The following is a 26,907-nucleotide window of genomic DNA, read 5'->3' on the forward strand; positions in this document are numbered from 1 at the left end:
ATAGATTTCATAGTCCCAATCCTGCTAAGGGAATGTCATATACACAAACCAAGGATAATACACAGAATAAAAGAATCAAGCTTCAATTACAAGATCTTCAAGCTTATGAGCAGTTTCACCAGTTGCTTCATCTCTCCTGTATTAGTGTGCTATAGTCCACTTTCCACTCTGTCAGCTACATGCTTACAAAAAATCTGCAGGGCATAAGGCCTTCCGAAATTGTTTCATTATGAAAGATCACTGCAAAGAAAAATAGCACTGTTAGCAGAAAGAATAGACAGCCCTGTAAAACTGAGTCTCAGTCTTGGATCATAACTCACAAGCAACAGAGTTATAGCACCATCTGCTAGAGTGCTTCCTTTTGCTTTACACTGATTAAACATAGACAGATCTTTTTATTCTCTCTGAGCAAACAGCAAACAACTGAGTTTACATAGCATATACACTTGCACATATCTTACACGAATAGAAGTATAGTATTTCAGCTTAACACTCCATGCTAATTTATACAGAATGAACACTAGTAACCTTAATCATTTACAACTTGTTTTCTTCATATCTGATTACATGCAAGCTTTCAAGGAAAGGTATCTACTTGGAACATTTCAAAGGGTGGCAGCGGGTGATAGTGGCCATGATGGAGCCAGTCCATGTGAAAAAAGAGCAACAGTGAGGCCAAAACCAGGCCTAAAACATGGATAGGTTAGTTGCCTTGAAACTTGTCATAAAAGCTCATCTTAGTCTTTGAAAGAAATGGAGTCATTTCTAAGCTCAGTCAGTCCTGGGAGCTACGGCTGTGATAATATTGCTACTAATAATAGCTTTATAAAAGAACATAGTTGTAATCCCAGTTATGGAAAAAGCAATCAACTCTCCATGTACATCTAAAATAAAGATTTCTGGATGTTTCTGTAAATAAACTTTAAATGTTCTTGTAAAATGTTCAAATTAACATTATTGCATGAGAACAGCTGAGCATAGGAGTAGGCACCAAATTTAAGTCTACTAAGAGTTAAGTAATTAATCTCAGTTTTCAAGCTTGTAGGGAAGGTCTCATGTTCATGAAGCTGCCAAATTGAGAAAGTATTTCGATATTCCTTGTGTGCCTTACCTAGGCTTTCTCAGTCAGCTTGCCTACTAGACAGCTTTGATAGATGACATGTCTTAATGTTTCCCACACCTCAAATGCATAGGGACACATTTTCACCCTGGGATACCAATGACCATTCGATTGTCCAAGGCAGCATAGCTGCAAGATGTCACTTCAGTATATGCTTTGCTGCATGACAAGGGTATTCTCTTTGTGGCTATACACATCCAGCACTGTTAGTCACGGATCATCATGCCCAGCAGTTGGGACTCAAATAGTCAGGAGCTGCCACAAAAACAAAAGGGCTCTTTAAATCTGTGGGCCAGGCAGAGCTGCTGAAAGGCTTTGCTCAGTCAACTCAGGGCAACTAAACACAGAAAGATGGTTTCAGGTATTCTATTGCCTGGGTCTCCAGAGGACATTTAAAAAAAAACAGCTTTATATCTTGTGGCAATGAGCTTGATATTGTCCACCACCTTTGTGGGACAGTGCAATCTTGCAGAGCTACTTCTTATCACAGAGTGGGAGTAAAGATCTAACTTTGATATTAGCCTTTCTTTAGGGAAGAAAAAAAAATAACTGCTGAGTAACTACAAGAGAAAATCTACTAGAAAAACACCTGCTTAATTTTAAACTAATCCTAAGTTTTTATAGGTGTACAGTTTAAGAAGCCCAAGAATACTGAGGCCTGGGAAAGCAGTGTCCTCAACTATGTTAACAGAATATGCACAGGGAGATAAGAGTTCCCAGGAAAGGATCTAAAACCAACAAGCTTTGGATAGAGAATCCACTTAACAAAAGGCATTTAAAATCTAAGTGAAAGAAGAAGAAATTTGGGAATATTTTCAAATTTTTATTTTCTCCTTATGAAATTTCACTGTTTATAAGACAGTAATTTCAGTTTTTCTCCTCCAGTTTACTTTCTTTGTGGTGGGAACAGCAGGTAAATGTGTTCCACATTAGCACTTGAATTCGTTATCTGTCTTTTAAGGTAGATTTTGAATCATACCAGTGAAGATTAAAAATCCTCTTGTAAGAACTTGGTTCCAATCTCTCAGAAAACCTTGCCTGTAAGGAATGAAACAAGCAAGGAGGTCTTACAGTTGACCTTCATAAGGAACAAAAAGCCCTATTCTCTCACCTTTTGCCACAGTATTGTCACTTATTGGAAGAGGAGGGGAGATATGGCCAGCACTGGGGCATGGCATTTGTGTGAAATAGACTATCAACAGATACATGCACCCATGTGTTATGAAGAATTAGGAAGGTTAGAGGAAAGTTTTTGAACCTTTTACAAATTCATGGAGACTTAATGTCTCACTCTCTGAAAGTACAAAATTGAGAGCATGACAAAAAAAAGCAGTGTTACCACTTTCTTTGCATTCAACCCTATTTTATACCTTTGCTAAAAAGTCCTTATTGCGTCCTTAAAACAAATTTATAATTACTCTCTGTACTGTGTGGTGTTATTAAGAAAATCCAAAAATAAATGACTTAGAAATGCAGGAGAAAAAGAGTTGCTGCAAACTTCATACATAATCCCAGATCTGAGCGAGCACTGAAGCTTGCAGGCAGTGAACTGGTCTGAGAATTTAAGAGATCTGCATTTTATGCTCTACTTTATCACTTACATTGATATCAGGCTCTACTTTATCAGAAACTTTCAGTTCCTGAGAAGCCATTTTGCTGTACTGTAAATCTCTTCATTTATAAAATGGGGATAATGCCAGCAATCTACTTTCAAAAGAAGCCTATAGTGTATGGGAGGAAATTAGCAGATATTATGATTACACTGTAATACACAAATGGATTCTTTTCTTCTTTGTAGCACTGGGGATTAGCAGTGAACTGCTGGTTAATACTGTGGCTATGCAAAACAGAGAAAGTAGAGAAAAGATAGATTAGGCTAATTGGCTAGGCAATTCCATTCCTTTTCTCCATCCATGAAAGGTGTGATACCATCTAGTTTTAGCCTGAAACTGCTTTAGTCACAGACCTTGCAGAGAGAAGTCAAGGTAGCTCCTTTGAGGAGGCATTTGCAACTCCCAAGACTCAGTTTTATGCTGACCTGCTAGACTACACTGCTTTTCTTGAAGTCCTATTTTTGTATTGTCCTGGGCTTTTCATTATCTACACTGCAATACAATTAATCCTTTTTGTTTTAACTGAATAGTTGGCATTTGAAACGGAATGTCATGTGAATTTGCTTAGAAACGTATTTGCTGCGCCTTTGCTGCTTGACACAACCTCTTCCTGCATGATTTTACCTCTGCAAGTCATGCCATGCTGATATGAAATGTGTCCCAGGACAGATACCTTAGGAATGGTTCATGTTTCTGCTGGCACATTCTATTTGCCTTCAGAGTAGCTCCAGAAAGCTGCACATTCAGAATGATTTTTGGAATATTTTAACTCCCAAGCAATGCTGTAAAAATCATTCCAGCAATCATATAAAGACTTTGTCAGCATACATGAGGAATGTTTCTATGAACTCATTAATTTGCCAAGATAAATGTGACCCCATACACTAATTATGAAGTAACTACGGTGTTTAACATTGTCACCATGCTCTGTAAGCAAGTAATGAAGAAGAAAGTAGGCAGAGGGAGAAAGGTGGTAAGGTGAAATAGCTTGGGTCCTGTAAAATCTTTCCCTAGTTAACTTTTTGTACTTAAAGTTCCTTGAACATAGAGTTGAATTTTCATAATAAGTGCAAAATGCTGCTTTGATTACTCTAAGAACAATAAATTGATCCAGAAAAGGTTAATATTGGAATCTGACTAATTTTCATTAGCGAAGATCTTTCAGCAAAACAAAAACAATCAGAAAAATAGTAAGGTGAATTAGGAGAGGGGAAAGAGGTCAAATAGTGGGCAGATATTGAGAGGAAGACCTGAAGGATCTAAATAGCAGTGAAATTTCACATGTGATTGATTACCTGGAAGAGAGAGCAATTAGTTGATTAATACAGATTGCATAGTTGGCACTGTTTTGTGATTTCTTCAAAGTTTGATATGTATACTGTTGCCATTTTTGCTGTGCTTTTTTTCCACCTGAAAGCCCCAACTTCTGGCGTTATGGAATGAATAAAGGGCCTGAAATCTTATTAAAAATTAATGAAGTTAACATTGAAAAATGATTTATAAGCTTTATAGATGCAAAACTAAAACTTTTTAAAAGCAGCCTTTCCTCCTAAAGCCTGAAGAACCAGGAAGCAAATACAGAGATCCAGTCACATTACAGTGTGAAATGTCACAGTCATTTGGTACCTGAATCAAGGTTTTTGAGTCTAAGAATTTGAGAAAGACCAAGGCCTACTGTGACTTGCATCTAGAAAAAAAAATAAGACAGTTGCATCTGCTTTCTCCTGGTGTCTTGGGAAAACGACAGTTGTTAGTGTTAGGGATGTAATTTCTCTGTCAGGCATGTCAACAGAAGAAAATGTCAGATAATTCTAGAAGATAGCCACATGTATTCAGTAAACACTAGCTCAACCCAGCATGAAAAAAAATTCCTGCATTTTTTATTTCATTAGCTTTTGGGGGGAGGGTTATGATACGCATTCTTAATTTTTCTTTCAGGTGGAGCATGTATTGTTAAACACAAATCCCTACCTGCTTTTATGAATCTTGTCTCCTCATCACTTGTGCATCCAGCTGCCCATCAGAGATGGGCAGAGATGCCAAATGATACATGTAGTATACATCATTTCATTATTATTTCCTAATTTCATTATGCTTTTTTTCTGCTCATTTGGAAAAGTGAGAAAGTGAGGACAGAGCCAAAAGCATTAGATAAGTCTGTCATGACATGGTGAGCCAGGGAGATACCAATAATGAATGTACTCCCGGTGTTACAGAGAGCAAAGTGAGAGGGGGGGAGAAAGAAAAAAGAAAAATGAACGAACAAACAAACACACACACACAAAAATTAAGCTTCTAGCTCGGAGAATATAAATTTCTTGTGAGATCTGAAATGTTGCTGAACATTGTCTACTGAGGATGTAGAGACGTCATTTAACAGGTGAGAGGGAAACTTACTGCACAAGGCTGAGAAGGGAGTGCTGTGGTACAAGGTATTCTGCTCCCCTCCCCTAGCCATTACTTTAGGAGAAAATGTTCCTCTCATTATTATTCCCAGACAAATTCTTCCATATAATAGGGATCTACAAGCAGGAAGATTTCATGAGGGTGAATAAAGACCACACATCATGGTTTACAGTGCCTCACAGGGAGAGGAAAGGCAGTGCTGAGCTCTGCTGTCTGCTAACAGCATCAGGGCACAAGGGAACAACAGCAAGGTGCTATGTCAGGGAGAATCAGGTGGGGGTTAGGGAAAGGGTCTGCTCCGAAGAGCAGTGGACGTGGAACAGGCTGCCCAGGGCAGGAGGCACAGCCCTGAGCTGTCAGAGTTCAGGAAGCGTTTGGACACTGCTCTCAAATACAGGGTTTGGATGTTGGGTGGTGCTGTGTGAAGCCAGGGGTTGGACTCGATTACCCTTATAGATTTCTTCTGTGATTCTACAGAATCACCCTGTTATGCCCTGAACCAATGAGGTCACTGAGTTCAATCCTCTAGGTTCAAGTTAGTGTACTGTAAAAACCTTGTTGCTTAATGTTTCATAATGGAACAAAATGAGACTTTTAAACTACTTGTTCTATACTATTCATTGCTTTCATATAGATGTGACAAGAGCAGACATTTAGTGCCCTTCATCTTCTAGGAAACTAGAGACATACCCCAGGAACATTTGAGAGCACAAAAGATAAACCCAGACACACCCAAGTTACTCAGTTGCAGATATAGCACCTTTCACCTCAATATGTCCGGGATATTAACTGCCTCGGAAAAAAAAAATCCTCACACTAATTCAAATCCAACTAAAACATATTTAAGCTCATTAACAGAGTAATTGAAAGCCTGCACAGTATTTCTGTTGGTAAATGTGAAGCTGAAGTATTTATGGAAACAAAGTATAGCCATAAATTCACTCTTTATCATGTTAATACAGAGCCATCATAATTCACAGCAATGTTTCAAAAAGCCAGACTTTAAATTAGAGATTAATAAATATATATATAAAGTCACCAGGCTGCTCCACTGATAGTCACAACACCATTGCAACTAATGAGAAGAGGTAAGAGTTATCCATGGAAGGTGCCTTCAAGCAGAGTGTGGCACCTGGGATAGTCTCTTCCCAGATTTTTGTCAACAAATGACCCATCCACTTGGCTGAGGTCTCATGCTTATTCCCTCTGACTCAAACAACTTAGAAATCTATAATACAGAACTGGATAGCTATACCAGAAAAGGTCATCCTGCCATATTAGGAGAAGTTCACAGAATAGAAACAACACTTTAAGTAATGAGTACATTTAGAAATTCATAGGAAATTCATTTACTAAAGGGATTTTGCTATTTTCCTGTCAGCACACTGCCATGTGATTCAGGCACATGCTGCCCTTTCTTGTGAGTTACACCTAAGTCTTCCTACTTATTTTCAGGCAATGAAATCAGTGCAAATTATAATAATTTTATAGACAGCTGCCCATCCCCTTTGTCTGTAAGAGTTCGTGTGAGCTGAGGTGAAGGGGAGGAGAGCAATTTTCAGTGACTTCTTTCTTGCTTACTATGCAGAGAACTTACGCTGGGCTGCAACTCATGTGTCCTGCAGACTCTGCCCTAAAGCACAAGCAAATTTTATTTCTGTAAGGTTATGCTGGAATGGCAAAAATGCCATATACTGCTCAAAGTCATGCTCTTGTGTTCTTTGTAACTGACTGATCAAAGCAAACACCAACATGCTGTTTCAGGCTATTCTGTCACAAAAGCCACGCTCTAGCCAGAGAAATGTGGTGCCAGCTCATAGCCAATTCTAACCATTCCAGTCAACTGAAAGAGTCTCAAAGTGTGAATCAGAGGTCTCACTACCCATAGTAAGTCTATAAACAGACTGTTGTTTTATATTAAAAATTTGTTTTGACATTTGTTTGAGATACAGTTTAATCATATATCATTTCAGTTTTCCCATAAAATTCCCTGCTAACATTCCTGTGACTATACTTGTGGTTAAACTCCAGAGACTGGAAATGGTCACCTTCCAGAATCTCAAGTCTCACTGGAAAATTGAAAAAAAAAGAAAAAAAGATAGTTTAATTGCTAATTGAAAGGATGAGATAACTACATTTGCTTGTTAGCAAATCTATAATTCTAATCTATATTTATCTATATTTTATATCTATATTAATCTATATTCTAATCTATAATTAGCTAAATCTACTCACAAAGATACAGTCAGAGTATATCTGTATTTGGAGAAGTGCATAGGCACAGTTTTGAAACATGACAAGAGTTATTTGAAGAGATTTTAATAATCGCAGGCTGCTTGAAAAGCAAGGAGAGAATGCAGGAAAACTGCAGACTGAGGATCCAAGTATCTAATCTCTCAGCAAACAATGGAAATATATTTTTTCAATATCAACAGTAGAATTGCTTGGTTTCTGTACATTTAAAAAAAGGGAAAAAAAAACTTAATGAAAAACAATAGAGGAAAGTTTGAGCAACAAACTTTTTATATCAGCCATCAAGATTTTAGTTACTGCATTAGAGGAAAGCCTTTTGTGATGAAATTCTCTATGAAAGATGCGAGAATGGATAAGGTAAAAAGAACCAAGACAAGTCAGAATGACTTTTGCAAAAAAGGAGAACAAAGAGTACAAAAGTCACTGATGGTCAAAAGTATTGTCTCCTATGTAAATATATATATATATATTAAAAAATAAAAAGAAAAGCATAGATACATAATGAAAATATTCCTGAAGCAGAGGTTTGATATTGTGCCAGTTTCTGGGTACTGCATATAAAGCAAAGGTAAAGGAAGGCTAGAAGAGATGGAGATATTGAGTTAAGGAATTTTCCACAAGAGACAAGAATACCGTTGCATCCTTTGAGTTTGTGATGCCAAAATTAGATAAAAGCATTTCTCTGCAAGAAGAGATACGCTGCTTTTTTCAAGACTGAGCCTGAGCCAAAAGCAAACTGTGTGAAGAGTGGCAAATACATTACTGAAAGGGGAAGTAAAATCCATCAAGTCAGAAATCAAGTTTTCATTTGGAATGATTCCAGTAGAAAGAAAAGGAGAAGTCAGTGATAGGTTCCAATAGTAGCAGTGTATTCTCCCCTTGAAATAAACTTCTCTCTTTAAGGGTCATAGGTAAGTGTCACGGATTTTTAATACATGAACAAAATGTACTAAAAAGTAGTCTGGTAGTGTTGCTTCCATGTTACAAAGAGGCACAGAACAGAAGGAAAGCAACATGGGTCATCTGATAGGGTAATGGCATGACTCAAAACTGAATGACGGCAGTTCGAAATCCCAGTCTTGGTTGCCAGTTGTGAATCCATCACAAAGAGGTAAGCTTGAGCAGTTATCCAGTTATTACTGGATTACCTTCTTCCAGATATTAGCCATATACTTCTGCAGATATATATTTGACCCTCCTCATGTTACTTCTCCTTCACAGGAAGTACACAGAGAGTTTGGAAGTACTCGGAAAGGAACTAAATCCTAATATTAAGCAAGGTGATCTATTAAAAGACAAGTTTACAAACTGAAGACTGGTCAAATGTGATATCTCCCCTTTATTACAGAGTAAAACAACTAATCTGTGGAGGGTTTGATGTGTAAAATTAAGAAAAAACTAGAATTTCTTATCATGGTTCAAGTTCTCCAACTGTCTAAAGTTTTACAGGAACCCTAAGATTTAGTCATTTACAGCTTTAGTTGTGCAGTTTTGATGAATATGGTTTTAGGATCAACTGGACTGAGACAGCAAACAGCTGCTCGACAAGTAAATAAGCTTTTACAAGAAAACTAACTAGAAAAAATGCTAAGTTTGCCATTAGTCTGTTTATATGGCTATATACAGATCTGCTATCATTATTACTCATTTCCAGTGACTGATTATTAGTCATCATATCTGAAGGTTTTTGCAGTCACAGATATTTCATTATCCACTACTAGAATTAAAGTCAAAGGAGCTTCTATACACTGCAGGTCTCCTTTTGAAGTCAGTACTGATATGAGAAAAGAGCTTTTGAATAATTTCACCGAAAAAAATAATTTTGAATACATCAGAATCAAATGTGTAATAACTCCACATATTGTTGTATTTGAAATGAAATTATGGACTTTTTTTTTGTTTTTAATCTTTCCTTGAAAAACTTCCACAGCAGTGAGTAATGAAGGAAGAGACTGGCAGATTTCTCTGCTCTGTAGATTTTCAGTTGCAAAGCTTGAAAAAAAGTCCTCTTCACTCTGTAAAATCCAAAGAGGTTCTCTGAGGTCTGTTGCTGTAAAATCTGCAAAACTCCTTCTGTAAACTACAGATAGTGTAAGTAAGTAGGATGTACAAAAAATGACCCTGAGAGCTAAAAAAAAAGAAGAGAGAGAGAGCATTAAGCAGCAGCAAAACCTCAGTGTGACCCCTCCAGAACTATTCATAGAATGGAGGGTAAAATACTCTAAGAAAATGATTACATAGAAATGTAAGATTTACAGCTTCTTGGAAAGCACATCCAGCATTGTGTTTTAGGGTACACTACTTCCATGCACACACTTGTCGTGTTATCAGTATGTGCATTTGACTCATCATTTCTAATAGCTCGTGTAATCTTTCACAGTAAAATTGAACATGTCCTTCTTTAACAGCTACCAGTGCTGAGAGGGTTCATTACCTCTGCAGTCAAGAGGGAATGACCTTCTGTTGCCCTTACTAAAGCATTTTCTGTTTGTTTGCTTTTTTTTCTCAACAAACAATCACTCCAGAAGTATCAGAGTGCAGCTCAGAATGTGTGAGCAGGGAAACAAAGTAGACAGGAAATTCATTCTCTTGTGAGGGCCTGTCAAGCTGTGCTTCACATTGCAGATCTGATTTTGGCTTCCCTGCATTGGGATGGGGTGGAAGAAATCTTCAGCTTGCCTCTGCACCACTTAATATGCAGCTCCCTGGCTCTTAGTTATCTATATCATTTTTGAGCCCTCTTTCTAGATCACATCCAGATAGTGCTTTCTGCATAGTGTGTGAAGGTGGGATAGGCACTGACCTCAGCTTGTGGTAGGAATTCAGCAAGGCACAGTATAAGCCTTTTTTCCTTCGTGAGGGAACTAGGACTAAACTAAACTTGAGCAGAGCCTCTCACTGTGACCAATGAGATGTCCTGTCCTTCTTTCTTGCTGGGAAACTCCTGCAGCTCTGGAGTGTAGTGATTTACTTTTGGAAATGTTTGATTTCCTTTCTTATTTCTCTACCTCACCTAAATTCCAGAAGTATGACAAGTCCCCAGTGGAAGAAGTGAAGCTATAAAGCTTCTGGACTCTGGCTACACAAGAGGGGAAGATATGGCCTCTTTCCATGTGCCTATAAAACAAATATCCATGCTTCCCCCAGGAAGTGTGGCAAAAGAAGTAAAATGAAAATGGTCTCCTTTAAGACTGCTTGTTGTTCCAGCAGTCTCTGGAGACAGCTCAAACAGAACATACGCCTGTTTTGTTCCTGATGCTGTTCTGGTAGATCACACAGGTGTGAAAATCTTTTGTCCAACCACTACAAAACTTTTCTATCCATTTTAGAATTCAGGATTATTTTCATATGAGAGGTCTATGGTGCAGTCCTTTCCTGGACACGCACACGTTATCTTTGCAGGTGTGTATTTGCGCTATGCCCCCACTCAGTGAGAAAGTTTATCCTAGACCTGATCTGGGAAACGCTGTCTCTACTATGGCACAGCCACAGATTTGGTGTTTGGAAAGTGCTGTAAAGAAGATAGCTGTGGCACTGCAATAAGCCTGCAAGCCACTGTCTTTTATATAACCTGAAGAAGTTACTATCTAATGTGTCTCATGGGCAGATTAAAATTAATTTATCACAGTCAATGGAAGCCACAGAGAAAGACAAATGATTCCCCACAATGCATGTATTTCTCTTTTTCACATTAGCCTGACTATAAGCAACAAGACAAACATAGAGTCTGGTCCTAAATTCCTGGTAGCTATGCACCTAATGAAGGTATAATTCTGACTCACAGTGATTAAATTTTAGTGAAATATTAAAAGATGCTTAATTGGTTTTAGTACCTCAGCAGTATAAAAGAATTTATTCTGTCATGAATAAACTTCATAACTGCATTTCAGAAAATTAGTTCCTTTCTAATGACCACACTGGCAACTTTTTGCATCACCATGGAAAAGGAGAATGGATGAAAGTGTTCTTGTAACTACCAGTACAGTTCCCTTCTCCATAATGTGAATACACTGTGGCCTGCCACAAGTTTCACTGAGGTCTTGTTTTCCCTTGTGCTCTCTGGGTTTGCCTGTAGATACTGGCCAATTTATTCTTTTAAGTGTCCCAGAACATTCATACTTGTGAATCCACTGTTATTTGTGGATTTTTTTTTTTTTTTTTAATTTCTTTTTTCAACCTTGCTATGGAGTGAATCATCCTGCCCTCCCTCTGGCACGAAGACAATCGTGCTTGCTGCTCCCAAGCATATGGTGTAGCCTAAAAAAGGGTTATCTTGTAGGAGTATATCTGTATGGATCCCTTATTACATAGTCCCCTGGGGAAGAATTAGGAGGTTCTTTTTTTTGTCTCCTCAAACTGCTCTAGTTTTTTGGTTGTTTTTTTTTTTGCCTACTGCTTTCCAACATGCTCATGATTCCTCGAGAGATGAAAGCTCACTCTCATTACAGCTGGCCTTTTGTGTATTGCTCAGCAAACTTGGATCCATTCTACTGCCAGAAGCTAGTTGCATAAGCTGCAGAAGAAACCTACACAAGTTTTTCTTCTTTCTGAGTTCATTGTTATAGATTTATCTAGACTCTTTCTCCATAAGAATTAAATCCAGATTCTGGAGTATTTGGTGAAATTATGCTACAATTTTTTGCCTCTGAAGGGAGCAGCCTGCAATCACCTGAGAAGAGAGATTTTCAGCATTACAAATTCCTACGGTGCTCTCAGTTTGAAAGAGTTGGTAGCATGATCTTTTATCCCATCTTCTCAGGATTAAAAGGTTTGTCCCCCTTAAGAACTTATAAACATCTTCAGAGAGAAGATGTTTTTTCACATGAAGAAAGCAAAGGATCAATATTTCACAGGAATTCACTACAGTTTTAGGCACATAATTTTAGGTCTTCCAAATATTTTAACCGCTGTTCAAAAGTGACTAGCTAGAAGAGTCTGCACAATAGTCTAGAAGTCTGTAGAATAGTCTGTAATGGAAAAGCTCTGTAAAAATCAAGAGAGAGCTATCCTGAATTGAGGTAACTCCTGCCTCTGTTCTTGTATATGAGACAACCCTAGACAAGTAGGTTCAACTCCTAGGATGCTTCTATGCACTGACTGAAATAGATTTCAGCCTTGATAATTTTCAGGCTTTTCAGGATAGAACAATTGATATTGCATTTGCCCACATAAAAGCTTACTCAAGCATAACCGAAGTGGATCTAGCTATCAAACCTGACTGAAATGCAGATCTCTTACCTAAGTTGAAATTACAAGCTTGGTGGTGGCTGGAGTCAGAAATGCATCATTTTCAGGGTGGACAGAGGAAAAGTTTAGCATGTTTGCAGTGTGACTCAGAGAAGGGTGAATCAAAAGTAAGTAGGACAGCACGGCCATAAAAGTTGAAACAGAAAAGTACTGAGACAAGTCACAGAAGCAGCAACATGCAATGCTTGACTGCTTTCTTCAGTGCATATCCACAGAAGTGTTTTACAGGTGTGCTTCTACTCACTATACCTGACCAGACCTATACCACTGGGCTGAGTCTATTATTGTTTCTTAAGAGAACTCTTGATACTGCAGTCTGTCAACTGCAGCCCTGCTAATATTCCAGTACTTGAGACCTTGATGTTGACATGTCAGTAACACAAGCGGAAGCAGCAAAGAGAAAGACACTGAGGAATGACTCGAGTAACCTCTAGCCATTGCAGGCAACAATACACCAAAACAGACAGATCTAGTCCACGTTCCTTTCACAAATGACTTACAGCGCAGAAGGCGAACTGAAAGGCAGAGAAATGTGTGTGCAGTGCTCAGAAGTTCTTTAGATGTATTTGTCCAAGGGACAGTTAGCTAAGAGCATCACTAGACTCACACAAGGAAGAATCAGACATTTTCATATTTTCCCTCTCAGCTATAGCCCAAAGCAAAGGATCATAATTGCTTTTTCTCAGTTTACTCAGAAGTACAAATATTCCATGCAAGCTGGCTCTAATAGAGACAACATCTATTGTAAGTATTACAGAAGAAGAGACTAGGAGAGGTTAATGTAACGTAATTAATAAAAAAAAAAAAAAAAAATAACGTAATTGCCTGGCCAGTGAATACATGATATATAGAGAGACTGATTCTGACATTTACATTCTACACCTGTGGATCTGTTAAGGTTTGGGAGGATCATTCCTATCAGAGTCCTTGACCAGAGTCCCTGAAATGATCAGGGCCTGTTTTCATTAGCCTTACTTTCAGGAATGTAAGGAGAGGTCTTGTATTTGTAGACATTCATTGACTGAAAGCTTGACATCCTTCTACCATGTCATTTAAATACAGTCTGCTTAGTTCTCAAGGAAGGAGAGACCATGTGATATCTATTTTTTTATAAGGCCTAAGCAAATCCATTCAGCATATGACTGCTATCACATAACTGTCAGTTAAAGTAATGAGTATTCACACTCACAAAAGTTAAAGCAATTGAAATTTGTTATAGCATTAATATACATGGAGACACTGAGATTTACTCAACCTGCTAACTTTACCAGAAGACTTTGATTAACAGCTTGACTGCTTTTACATTCTTACTTTTATACGTGGCTGGGTCACAAATGCTAAGAGCATTATGCATATCCAGTCTGATCTTCTGTACAGCAGAGTCCAGCACAGGCTGGGGATTTTATCAGGGAATTCTTTCACTGAACCACAGCACAGTGTTTTAATAGACACATTATCTTAAGGCTTTCTAAGGGTATGAGTAGTTGACAACCCCACCTCCATTCACACCGTAAGTTAAAATGCCAGAAGTCTTTTCCAGTTTGTATGTATAGGTCTTAGCTTCCAAGAAATGTAAAGAGCAGTTTACTCGTGCATAAGAGCCGAACCAATAGCTATACTTTGTATGTATACTTTGTAGTGAGAAGGGGACAAAGTCAGCCTATTTAAAGCCAATTTTTTTTTATTTTTTCTTTTAAAAGATTGAGAGGACGGCATGGGTTTCTGTACCTAGAAGAGAAGGGAGGGCTAACTGAGATTTGGAATAGAAAGAATAATGCTATGGGTATTGGATGGTCTGCTAATGGCCAAGATGACTCCTAAACAGTCAGTGTTTCCTCGTAAACTGATTTAATTGGGCTTGCAAAAGCCCAATTAGAAATAAGCAACCTGCCCAATGCTGTTATAAATATGAAGATGAGCATGCAGAACTTGTCTATGGAAAAATAGCTAGGATGATCGGTTGATATTGAAGAGAATGCAGAGACCATGGTAAAAGGAAGACTAAAACATTCCATGTATAAGAAGAAAGAGAAGGTGGTCCCAGGTATTTGCAACTAGTCTGGACTGTCCAGAGACGGGTCATTTGTTTTGTACCCAAACTCCTGAAACGTCCCTGTGTTTGTGAAGTACTTCTGTGTGTTATCATCACTGTTAAAAGTGACAAAGAATAAAATACTTAGAAGCTTTAGCTGAAGAACAGCAAAAAACCAGTGTCTTTCCAGCTCAACGTGTTCATTCCAGTTTCTACAGTATCACTCAATGCTGATGCGCTTCTATCACTTTGTTTTTCATAGCCTGTGGAAGATGCCATTATCATTCACCCCAAGGGTTTTGTGCAGTATGTTTTCAATATTTTCATGACAAACTATTTTCAAAACTTTTTCATGTAGATGAAATAAAAACGACCTTTATATTTTACTTTTCTCTGTTCACGGTCAACAGCAGCTCTGTGATCTACTGACAGTGGCATAAGCTGCCAATGGAGGAAGGGATATCCCACTGCTGTCAGTGATTAATAGTTGCATTTCACTCTCCTCAGGGCCATAACTCACTCAAAGCTTCAGCATTTGAGAATGATGGAACATCTCTGGAACAGATAAATCCATAAATCCCTCCAATCCAACAAAAAAATGTCAACTCTCTAGAAGTTTGTTCACAAGTTAGGCTGCAGTTTTCAGATTAATATGTGCATGTAACACAAGAGGGGGAAAAACAGATCACCAGTAGGAAAAAAATAAGTAATTTAAGGCTTAGTAATTGTCACTTTCTATACTCCATTCATTGTTGTTCACTTTGCAGGAAGAAAATGTGAGGCAGGCGGACATCACTTAGTGTCCACAGTCTGTCAATATCAATTATCTCCTGCGGTCTCTTCATTTGCTGTTGTGCTAGGAAGCACATTCTGAAGCACGGAACTTATCCCAGAAGCATCTGTATAATAATATCACAAAATAGCCTTCAAAAGGACTGCCATGGAAGTGGTATACCAGCCATATCATTCACAGTTGACTTTAGCCACCAAAATATACTTTATCTAAGAGAAATCTTGCTGCCATCCTGGCTACACCAGGTGCCAGCCCTGATATCCCTGGGCTATAGTAACCCCAGCCAATGTGTCTTGCTGAGACACAAGTCATAGGAAAGGCAGAACAGCTGTGACTCCACTCAGGCAGCTGTATCTGAAGATGGAAACTGAGGGCAGCCCTTCTAATTGCCACCTAAACTGGATGCTGAAGCTAGGTAATACAGAAACCTCTCCTGGGGAGCCAAACAGTGTGTCTGCATGGTGGTCAACAGCACTCAACTTCTTTATAAACAAAACACAAAGTGCGTGAAATTGCCAGAATGCTAAATGTGGAAACAATGAGTTGCACACTAGAGTTCTGCTTCAAAGATTAACGTGGAGCTTTTCCAAACTCGTAACAGAAAAGTCTCCTGTAGTTCTGAGAAGCTGTGATTAATTTCCAGAAAAGAAAATAAAAGAAGGTAATTAAAGTTAAATAGTTTCATTTACATCTTTTATTTTTTATGTGAGCACTAGCCTTTTCAGTTCTCCATTTTCAAAAGCAGAATTTAAGAAGATTTTTATAACTACTTGTTTTGCAGTGAAAACCTTTAAATTTTTCAGAGAATATGATATTATTTCCTACATTTTTTTTCCTGCATGTTGTATAATCTTACTTCCGATTTGGTCTAAAAAAGATTTACAATTTTTTGAGTTGCTCTTCCTATAGGTACTTAGGATTAGCAACAGCTTAATGAAGAAAAGCTTGAATATTGCTTTGAACAGTCAGACTCTGCAAAGGTTTGCTGTTTATCCAAATTTGACTGAACAACAGGGAAATTTCCGTAGCTTCTGCGGATGCAAAATAGGACTGGAACCCACCAAAAAAGTTGTTTTTCTGCTTCCATTCCTGGCCTGTTCTACAGCAAATGAAAGCACCTCATATTATTCCCTTGCTGAAGTAGAGAAAATAATGAATTCTTAGAGAACTGTGTGTTATACCACCCTGAGAAGCAATATTGCATTTCTTATATCTGAGTCCTAATGGCAAGTTGCCTTTACTTCTTAATAATCTCATGGTAGTTACTCTTATGTAGATGATCACAGATACATAGGACATATGTGATACATAGGACATTCCCATGTTGGCTGACAAAACTATGTCCTAAGTATACACTAATCTACCTATTCTCAGTAAAATAATGATTAGTATAAAGTGAATCTCAAAATAATGGGGTGAGATAGAGAAGAATAAACGAAACAGCCTGTCATAAAACACAGTCATGATTAAATGATGATAAAATGATTTATCTAATAGAGACTTTAAAAAACAACAACAACAACAACAAAAACTGCACAGAAATGTCAAGTCATAGCTGACATAATTACACTAATTAGCAAGAAGTCTCACAAAATCATATTCATAATTCTGAACAGAAAACAAAGCTGAAGAAATCTGTCTGATCCCGGTTTAAATCACAAGTCGGAAAAGATGATCCAGTCCTGACATATGGCCTGTTGTGACTTATTAGCTTAGCTCTACTCAGCTCTTGATTTGTAGCCAAAGTTCATAGGAGAGCAAGATGAAAAGATGCAGGCGTTGCTCTAATCAAAGTTACATTTAGTTCATATCTGGGAAGGGGAAGAGGAGGAAAAATAAAGATTTGTTTCCCACAATATGTCTCTCTGCCTTCATATACCATTCATGTGCTCACATATATCCCCCATTTTGGTATTGTGTTTTCCATCTTAAATTCTCTGCCTTTCGGTAAATGTTCTGCAGCTCTCCACATTTTTGAGCTTTCACTAAAACATCACATATGAGACAGCACTGCCGGTAAATGGCAACAAATGTCACCTGGTTAAGTTACGCTGGGTTTGCAAAGGAAAAAAGACAAAATGTGTGCTCAGAATTAAGCCAAACATGAAAAAGTGAGGGGCCAACCTTAGTGAGAGTGGTGGCAGTGGGGTAGGAATCTGCTGCTGGTAGAACAGCTGGAAAATGTGAAGGCTCCCCAGCCATGAATAGCAGCAGGAAATAGGCTCCTGTAGCTTTTTAAGGCAGAGCCGTTCAGGTTTTGCCCAGTAGAGGGATTCATTACTCACACCAAATCATCTTTGTCGCTCAGGGAGCTTGTGAAAACTGCTCAACTATCTTACACAAGTTTGATGTCTCTTGGACTGTGTGCTCAAAACTCCTACACACACTAACATTAGAAGCATCTCACAAAACCTTGGTATCCTGAGGGCAAAGCTGCTCAAATACCTCGATTGAAACATATTTTTAGCATTAAAATAGAAGTTTCTGCTAGATACAGGTTTTTATTGTCTCCTGTTGGGAAGACTAAAATGAAAGCTATAGCTGTGGTCAGCCCCAGTACTCTTCTTCCCCTGGCATCTGTGAGGGGTGCTGTGCTTCCAGTCCTTGCTCTGCTCCTTCACTGCATCTTCCCCTCCTTTCACAGTCCCCAACAAAAAGCTGTCCTTCCCCCTTCTACACCCTGGCCATCCCTTCACCGCTGCAAAGGCTGAAAGGAGGGAGAACACGCAGGGAGGGAGAGGAAAATGGATCATATTCACTTTGCTCTCTCGCCCCTGACCACAGAGCAAAGTGAATATGACCCATTTTAGAAAACAACAACCCCCTTGACATAATGTACATTTGGGGTGAGGATATCAATCCCAAAGCTGCAAAGAGATTGATAGCAACATTTCCCGATTTCTGAATGAAACATTTTTAAAAGATTTTTTTTTTCCCCCATAAGCAAAGAAAACAACTGTTATGGAGAATTTTCACCTTGCTTCTTGACAGAAACAGATGTTGCAATATTGGAATTTCCCTTGGGACAGATATTCCAGGGCTTGTTCAATTTTAAACATGACTAGAAAATAAAACTGAGTTGATATATGGTTTACTTCTTCATAGCCGTTGCAGAGGCAGGTGGTTAGAGGGTGTGCCGGACAGATGTTGCACACTGCTGCAGTAAGTGTGAGACTAACTAGTGTGGATCTTTTCTTTTTTTTTCTTCCTAAATTAGTTTTTAAATTTGCTTCTTGTCCAACACAAGGAAAAAATCTACCACATTGTGATTCATACAGGCAGTGAAAGTTTGCTTTGTGTAAGCTGAGGAAACAGCTTTAAAACTGAAATCTTGTAAAGAGGGGTAGGAAACAGATTGTAACCTAGCTCAGGCATATACAGTTTCACTGATGGACACAAAGCTTGGCAAACACCTTAATCCAATCCTAGCTAGCAGAGCTTGAGTGCTGGGAATCTGTCAGGAGGTTGGGTGCCATGATGATTATCAAAGCTCCTCAGCATCATGCAGCCATAAGGGCACAGCTGACAGCTTGACTAGGTCCATGGCAAATGCAATTGTCTGAAGTTTTACTACAACTCTGCCATTGTTACTGTGACTAGTCGCATCCAAGAAAGAGGAAAGAGGAACACTGTCTATAACACAATCCCAAATATGCACAGTGAAAAGCTTACTAAGACTTTGCACAGTAACATTTTTAGGTTCTCTAAATGGACAGGTATAGAATAATTTGAAATAGGTATGTATGATCAGCCATCATCACTGCAGAGTATGAGGTTTTTTTAAGAGGAAGCTGGAGGAATTTGCTGGTGGTAGGCACCATTAGAGAACAAACAAACAAAAACAAAACAAACCCCACATGTGTAACAATTACATATGTTGCAGTAACACAAACAAGCATGCTACATGCTAATCAGGCTAAGGAGCAGCACTTTTTACCAACTTCAACGTGCTATTTGTTGTGTTCTTCATAGGGTATATAAATACAGATTTGATTCCATTCACCGCCAGCCCTGCATCTAAGTAAGGGTCTAAACACAGCTAGCAACAGAACCAGGATGCTTTACTGATGAACATTACTGATGAACTAACCCTACTAGGGAAAAGTGAAATATTTTTTTAGTTTTGAGATTTAAAGGCCAAATTCAATAAGCTTGATACTTGCTAGATATGTATCCTTTAGAGATGTTAATCTAAAGATTAAAATCATTTTTTGGGGAAGGAGGAAAGCTGTATCACAGTTATTTTCTACACTAAAGCCAAAATATCAACTTTTGCAGGAATTTGTCTGCCTCTCTGATACTCCCAGCAGCTTGGCACCTCTGCCCTCCAATGTACTATTCCTCTTTTTCCACATGAATTGCCAGCATAATCATAAAACCTAATGGTTGACTGTTATCAACACTTGCGTTGCCACACAACGAAATATGAAGAAAAATCTGAGAGAAAACCTGAAATGAAGCTGCTTAAGAATGACCAAATAAAAATATTTACTCTGAAAAATACTCCAGCTTTGGCATAATTAGCTAATTAAGCCACAGCCAGTATAATTATCTACTTTTAGAGAGAGTGTATGAGAAAAGCAAAGCATTAAGGTGAAACAAACAATATTGCATTTTAGTGTTAAAAAAAAAACAACAAACCAAGCCAAACCATAATAAAACAAAGCAAAACAAAACCATTACTATAACCTTAGATGCTTCCATTAGACAGAATTTGTATAGCACAAATTCTAGCTTTCTCTTCACCCCACTCCAGACTGGTGCTGTTCACCCTGAAATGGGACTTATTATCTCTATTGTTGCTTTTTCCCAGGCACAAATCCTGCTCATAGAGTTTATTCCATCCCCTCCCTTGCAAGCTGTCCTTCACTTCAAAAGGTCTTAGTATTGAAAGGGAAAGAATGTAAACAACTAGATACACATTTAGTCTTGTGTCCTTAGCATGCTTTGTCCCCCTAAGCAAATCACAAGTGCCAAGCATGCATGTGAGGTGCTTCTGCACTGTTTTCTTCTAGCAAGGAGATTGCAGCTTTACTAGGGCCACTGAGGATGCCATAGAGCTGCAAGAGAGCATGCAAAAGAGGAGGCACAGAGAGGTGAGCCCATTTCACTCCTCCTCCCCACTGCTATAGCCAAACTTTGGCAGAAGCAGCAAATTCCTCCCCACAGCAGTCTTCATCCCACAGAAGCAACAAGGGTGGGCAGAAGGTAATGATATGTCCTTCCCCTGGAGTAACTAAGCTGAAATTCTTTCTCCACATAAGTTGGCAGGACTCAAACTCTCTTGGATGCTGCTGCCCCAACCTTGTTTTCAGTACAATATGCTGGGAGGCTCAGAGCACAACCATTGCTGCCAGGCATCTTTCTCATTCTGCAGCAGCCTTCTGGAGAAGAGACGCAGACATCCCCACCCTCCCAGCACCGGCAGAAGGACTGAATCATCAAACCCATCTCTCTGAGGCAATCTGCCAGACGACAGAGCTGCTGGTGGGGTGCCTTGATGCTGTCAGCTATCCATATGTCTATTGGACAGCTACTGCCTGTGCAATCCCTACTCAGAAAAATTTAGAGCATGGTTGGGTATGTCTACATGTGAACCAATTCCATCACCCAAGCCAATTAAATAAACAAATAAAGAGTTAAAAAAAAAAAAAAAGTTTGTCACTGAATAAACAGCTCATCTATTTACTTTCTTGTCAACATGAACTAAACTATGACATAGTAAACATATTACAAAATTTAAACCTGGGCAAATTCAAAATGATAGGAAGGGTAGGAGAGAGAGGGCAGGTGGGTGGATTCAGCACAAGTTAACACCTAGTGCTGGCTGACTCAAACTGTTCATCTCTGCAAATAAACTGATCTGTAAACTAAGAGCAGCTGAGCAGAGGGAGGTTATAACACATCCTCACCATACAGGGAATTTCCAGCCTACCCAAAGCAAAGCAGTGGGTAAGAATTTTCCTATCAGAGGCACGGGGCTAGGTATGCTTCTTTCCTTCTTGCCCAGCACTCACATAGTCCACTTCGTTGTTCTGGCACAGCACTTATCTTGCTTCTATTCTGCAACAAGATCTGCCAAAAACTAAAGCAAATTCCGACTTCTTTTCTAGGCAGTGTCGCTTTGTGGTATTGTCAAATACTCTGGGATCTAGCATAATCATACTGTAGCTCTGGGACAACAGCAGGGCTGTGACAATAGGGCAGATCAGCCTGCTCTCTGGACTTCGTCTCTGACTATGAAAATCAGAACATTTCATTTTAGTTTCATGATAGTTTGAAGGTTCCTTTAGATTGCAGCAGCAGCCTGTTACCCTCAGACAGGACTGGAGTACCGTTGTGTTTGGCACTGTTACAGATCATTATAGATTACAGGGTTGATGCCTGTACTGCCCTCTTATCAGACTTTGAAACAAGACATGACTAGGGGAAAAGGGTAATATGACAGTGAAATAGCCCATATCACTTTTTCAAAGACATCCATTACCTCACATTTTCTTCACCACCAGAAATTTGAGCTACCTTTTTGCTGTGTGCTTTTAAGAACAAAAAGGAATAAACAATTTCCTTGTAGCACAAGCCTTCATTAATATCTACAAGTACCATACTCAAAACATTACATGGAATATGAACCTGCTTGCTGCCTCAAGTCTTACAATCCTCAGCTTTCTGAAATCCTCCTCTTTCATCCTTCCCTGACCAGAGCACAAAGGTTGCTCACCACCACCATCCCAATTTAAGTCTCAGAACTTATTTAAATTAGAAACAAACATTGAATCACTTTGTACTGCGTGACTGGAGTGATTTTTCCTCACCTGGAGTGCATTTTCCTACTAGAGGTAAATCCAAAAATAGCTATAATCATACGAACTAAAGGTAATGAAGTGTTACTATATAGCTTATTCAATCTAGTGCATTCCTACTTTCTTTTATTTTTCCAGTGCCGTATCTTTTTGAGTTCTAGGCTTTTCAAAAAATGAGTCTGAAGTAATTTCTCTATGGAAGTAAGCTGAATCATTGCTATCATAAGTTAACCAGTGCAATCTTCATACAAAAAGATATACTCTCTCTGAAACAACCTTGGCACACAAGCTGAAAGCCTGGTATGAGAGAGGAAATTCAGAACAAAGAATTAGGTAGCTGAGTAGGTATAGCAGTGAAATAAGGTTGGGCTGCTCTATGCACAATATTTTACATGTATATACTCTGAAGATATCTGACATGGGCTGAGGAATCCTCTCTCTTCTGCCGGCTACAAGCTCACTAAGGAAAGGCATGTCTCTTATTTAGGATATCTATTGCCATAAGCATCTGGTCTTGACGCAGTCTTGTAATTAATTATGGGTCATGACACCCAAGAAAGCCTTACTACCCCTTGGCTAAAAGGCAGCTTGCGTGCTGGCTGTCAGTTACTATGTAGTGTTTTGATTTGTGTGATGAATCCTGGGTCTACCCAAAATGTTTTCTTGAACCTTCACTTTTCATGAAACCTGTTCATTTGTTCACTGTGTTCCTTTCTTCAAAGCAAAACTTATCCTTACTGGAAGTGGCATTTTCTATCAGTTAATGATGGGAAGACAAAGCAAATAACAAGGTGCTGGTCCTATTTTTATCCTTTTCAAAGACAGACTTGCCAGAAACAAAATTCGTAAAGCTGAATTCCGTTTTTGTAAGACTGTCCTGGGGGGTCAGTCTTCCTCTCAGGATGGACTTACGAGAATGGGATGGCAGGGCAAGTCGTGCAATCACACTGCATTCTTCTAAAGGCTTCATATTCTTAGAAAAAAGTATTTCTGAATATGATTAAAGGACATAATAGTGACATCTGGGCAACTTTCTCCTTGTCACAGTGATAATGAAACGCCGCTTATCCTATTTGTTTTCACTCCTTCCTGAGTTTTCTGATATAGCAACATTTTTCCTTTTTACAGAATGGCTCTACAGTCCAAACCCTCTCAGAATTTCATTTTCATGATCCTTTTGTGGCCTGGGAGCCCCAGGCTGTTATCAGACTCCACTGTTTTCACTGAATCTTTTCTTGTTTTTAGGTCCTGTTTTCACATCAGAACTTGAGAAGAATAAGGGAGATACCTGTGCTATCTTCATGAATCCTGGTTAACTCTACATCTGTCTCATGAATTTTAAGAGAGTCCTACATAAAATTCTATACACAAGGTATTGCGTGCAATGCAAAACAATATTGGCCTCAACTGCTCAGGACTGGAAGACCAGGAATGTTAGGAACCAGCTGCAGAAGAAAGTAACCTCTCCAAATACCTCCAGTATCAAAATCTAAATCAAAGACAGCTTTGAAATGGGTAAAAAGCCTTCTGATGACCTCAGAGGGGAACTGTAGTGGTCACACTCTGAGATCACTGATAGTTTTTTAACATCTCCTGAAAGGACTCAGATGTCAGCAAGATGAGGAATCAGAGTGGTGCACCACCTGGTAGTCAATGAAGCAGTGCAAAGACAGGAGCACTGTGAATCTGCTGCAGACACCACCTGTAGAAGTTAGACACCAAGTGGGGCATCCTGCATGCTTAAATGTGCATTATTTATACAAACTGTGGAGAAAATACAGCCTTATTATTTGCACTGTTCCTTTAAGGAGGTGACAGTCCTCTGTTGTATAGGTACATGCTGTACTGCTAGAGCTCTGATCTAAGATTGGTGCTACTGAAGATGTCTTTCCCAAGTCAAACAGTTTTATAACACACATTTAGCTACAGTAACAACATTAAGATTGCTGTATTTTCCCAAATCGTGACATGAGGAGGGGAAATTATCATATTTGAAATGCAAGGAAGGACTTTGTGAGAATGCACTGAAAGCTAAATCAGGACTGCTCCCAGCTGTGTTTCCGGAGGCATGTTTATTCCACTACCTTACTGAATCACCTTGAGCAAGATATTTAACCTCCTTCTTTCTACATCTATCTCTCTAGAAAACAAAAATAATTCCTAAAACACAAGCTTTTCAAGCTGATCTAAAGCCCAGCAGAATGAATGATGGTTACTCATTTCTAAGGGTCTTGACTCCAGCCTTCAGTCAATTATTTAACTAGTTAATGTTTGTAACTATCAGTGCTGTTATTACTTTGTATGACTATAAATGACATGGGAGGTTGTTACTGTTAGGTAAGCAGCAATGGACATAAGTGGATTTTTCACTTTATTTTATTTTTTGCATGGAGCAGCGCATGAACTGCTATAAACCTGTCCCAAATTTAAAATAGCACAAATAGTGGTAACTGTGCAGCTGTGTTCTGGCTTGTTAATATTCACGAATGGTATGAATTTGAATACATTAAAACTTTTCATTTAGACATCAAAATGTTGACTCACCTGAATCTTAATAATTTTTTTTTCTATGGTTCATTTTGGCATCAAATGTGTAGCTCACTATTGCAGTGATGGGTGGGGACAGCTCCTGGCATTTGGGTTCAGAGCAGCTAAGAGAGGGGATGTGGCAGATGTTATGGGCAAGCACTAGCTCATTGTGAATTCCCCTCAAGAAAAAATGCTAAGCCTTTGATGAGCTCTAATAAATAATTAGCAGCAGAGATAAAACAAGAGTACTGATGCCTCATGCTGAAAATGGGTTCTGAATTCACTCTCACCCTGTGCAACAGTCCTGGCTGCAGCAGGGATACTTCCCAGCAGCACCACAGGGCTGAGGTGAGAATTGGACTCTTTGCCTTTGTATTCAACTCCCGATGCAGAGCTCAGGGCCAGAGGTATAAAATACAAACTACCCATATACCTCACTTAATGTTATATGACTTGTTAAGCTTCAAAGGAAATGGGAATACTTTGAAATTAGTGAAAGGTGCTGTCCCACCAGTCCCTGTGGTCTAGAGTCACAAACTCCTTCTTCACATGCCCTCATATACTCCTCATGCACACACAAAAGGACTTATGTCCCTCGAGGATAATGACTACTCAGTATTTTGACTTCATGTGTCATTTATCAAGCAAAATATTGGCCTAGGTAGTATTTGCATGGTCAGCTTCTGCTCAAGATGAAGTGGATTGCTTCTGGCCAGTGTTTTTTTTTTTATTACTTGCTGTATGAGTATCAGATGGATGGCAGTTCATCGCAATAATCTAGGACAACTTCAGGGACAATTTTAAGATGTACATGTATTTTCATTTAATTTTTGTTTAATTTTATATTTTGTACTTGCATCCTACTAATATTTATTTCTTATTTTATATTTTTATTTCTCACTTTATAATCTGGTAATAAATGTAATTTTTGCCATTTTCACTGCATTTTATTTGCTGTTCCTCAAGGCATTTTATATTTCAAGGGAAAGAATTACAAAATAAAACGAAATAAAACAAAGAGAGAATAAAAGAAAGAAAGAAAAAGCTCTGTCACTGTATTTCTCCCAGCAAGAAAAAAGATATTAAAGAACTAGATGGAATTTTTTTCAGTAGAAGTCAACAAAACTGCACAGTGCCAGAACACATGCATCTGTGAAACAGCTTCTCCTTTATGTTTGAAGCCACTCAGGAAGTCTGTACGTGCTGCAGATCCTCTAGAAGTCAATGCACACTACTGCAGCAAACCACTCTCAAAGGACCTGAAGCACTTGAAGCAACCATGTCAGACTTTCTCTTGCTCTGCTTAGAGGGATTTCTTCCCTTTGGAACTGTGACTTCACTTTTTTATTTTTATATAGTTGCTATCTCAGCCTGTCAAATGCAAATGATTAATACATGATGATTAATATCTTCACGTGATGTCCTCTATACCAACAGTTGTTTTATTACCCTGTGTTTAAATATATAAATACTTTGACCAAATAAAGGCTTGTATCCTGGATACAATGCTACTGGAATAGCTCAGCTCACATGTTGAGGCTGAGGAGTTGGCTTTTTATCATCTCCGAACTTGGAAAGACGGTTCAATGCCTAGCCAGGTTTGAGACAGGGACGCAACAGAAAAGGAGGGTAAAGAGGGAAAGTCATTTATATGCCTTCATCTTTATGAACCCACTGTCCAAATCATGAGTAAAGGTAGACAATCAGGACTTTCAGAAGAAATTAAATCTCTGTTTTCTCTAAAATTGCCAGAATTATGTATTTTCAACTTTTGTCAGAGCAAAAATAATGTAATCATGCTTTACGACAGTATCAGGCTGTTGAGGTTTGCCCTAACTAAGCAACAGGACTTCCTCTTTTTTCAGACATTAGCTGATAGGCCTCCTCACAGCAGGCTTTCACTGTCAGCAGTTAAACAGTGGAACATCCTCTGATGCAGTGTGGTGTACAGTGTCGTACTGTTGGACATAACTCCCTTACACACCTGAGATATTTCTGAAGTTTGCAGCACCTTAGCCATTAAGTATGTCTCAGAGTCATAAAATCACAGAAGAGTTTAGGTTGGAGGGGGCCTCAAAGCCCACCCATTTCCAACCTCCTGCTGTGGGCAG

At 38.8% G+C, this 26,907-nt stretch overlaps 1 protein-coding gene and 1 long non-coding RNA gene across 14 annotated transcripts in view; one reads left to right on the forward strand and one right to left on the reverse strand.

Annotated features, from left to right (window-relative positions):
* Positions 1-25,873, forward strand: part of LOC125689164 (uncharacterized) — a 335,705-nt gene extending 309,832 nt beyond the window's left edge. The window contains exon 11 of the long non-coding RNA XR_007375089.1: positions 23,513-25,873. This is a non-coding gene — a long non-coding RNA (uncharacterized LOC125689164). The remainder of the gene's footprint in view (positions 1-23,512) is intronic.
* Positions 1-26,907, reverse strand: part of LRFN2 (leucine rich repeat and fibronectin type III domain containing 2) — a 231,247-nt gene that overhangs the window by 4,474 nt on the left and 199,866 nt on the right. Inside the window, exon 5 of one of the 13 annotated variants that reach the window (XM_048936012.1) lies at positions 15,952-17,275. The exons of the other annotated variants lie outside the window; for them this stretch is intronic. Within the exon in view, the coding sequence (XP_048791969.1) occupies positions 17,212-17,275 (64 nt within the window). The 3' untranslated portion in view covers positions 15,952-17,211. Of the gene's footprint in view, positions 1-15,951; positions 17,276-26,907 lie in introns of those variants that run through there. 13 annotated transcript variants of the gene reach the window in all.

This window comes from Lagopus muta, chromosome 2, assembly GCF_023343835.1.
Source record: "Lagopus muta isolate bLagMut1 chromosome 2, bLagMut1 primary, whole genome shotgun sequence".
Taxonomy (NCBI): Eukaryota; Metazoa; Chordata; class Aves; order Galliformes; family Phasianidae; genus Lagopus; species Lagopus muta.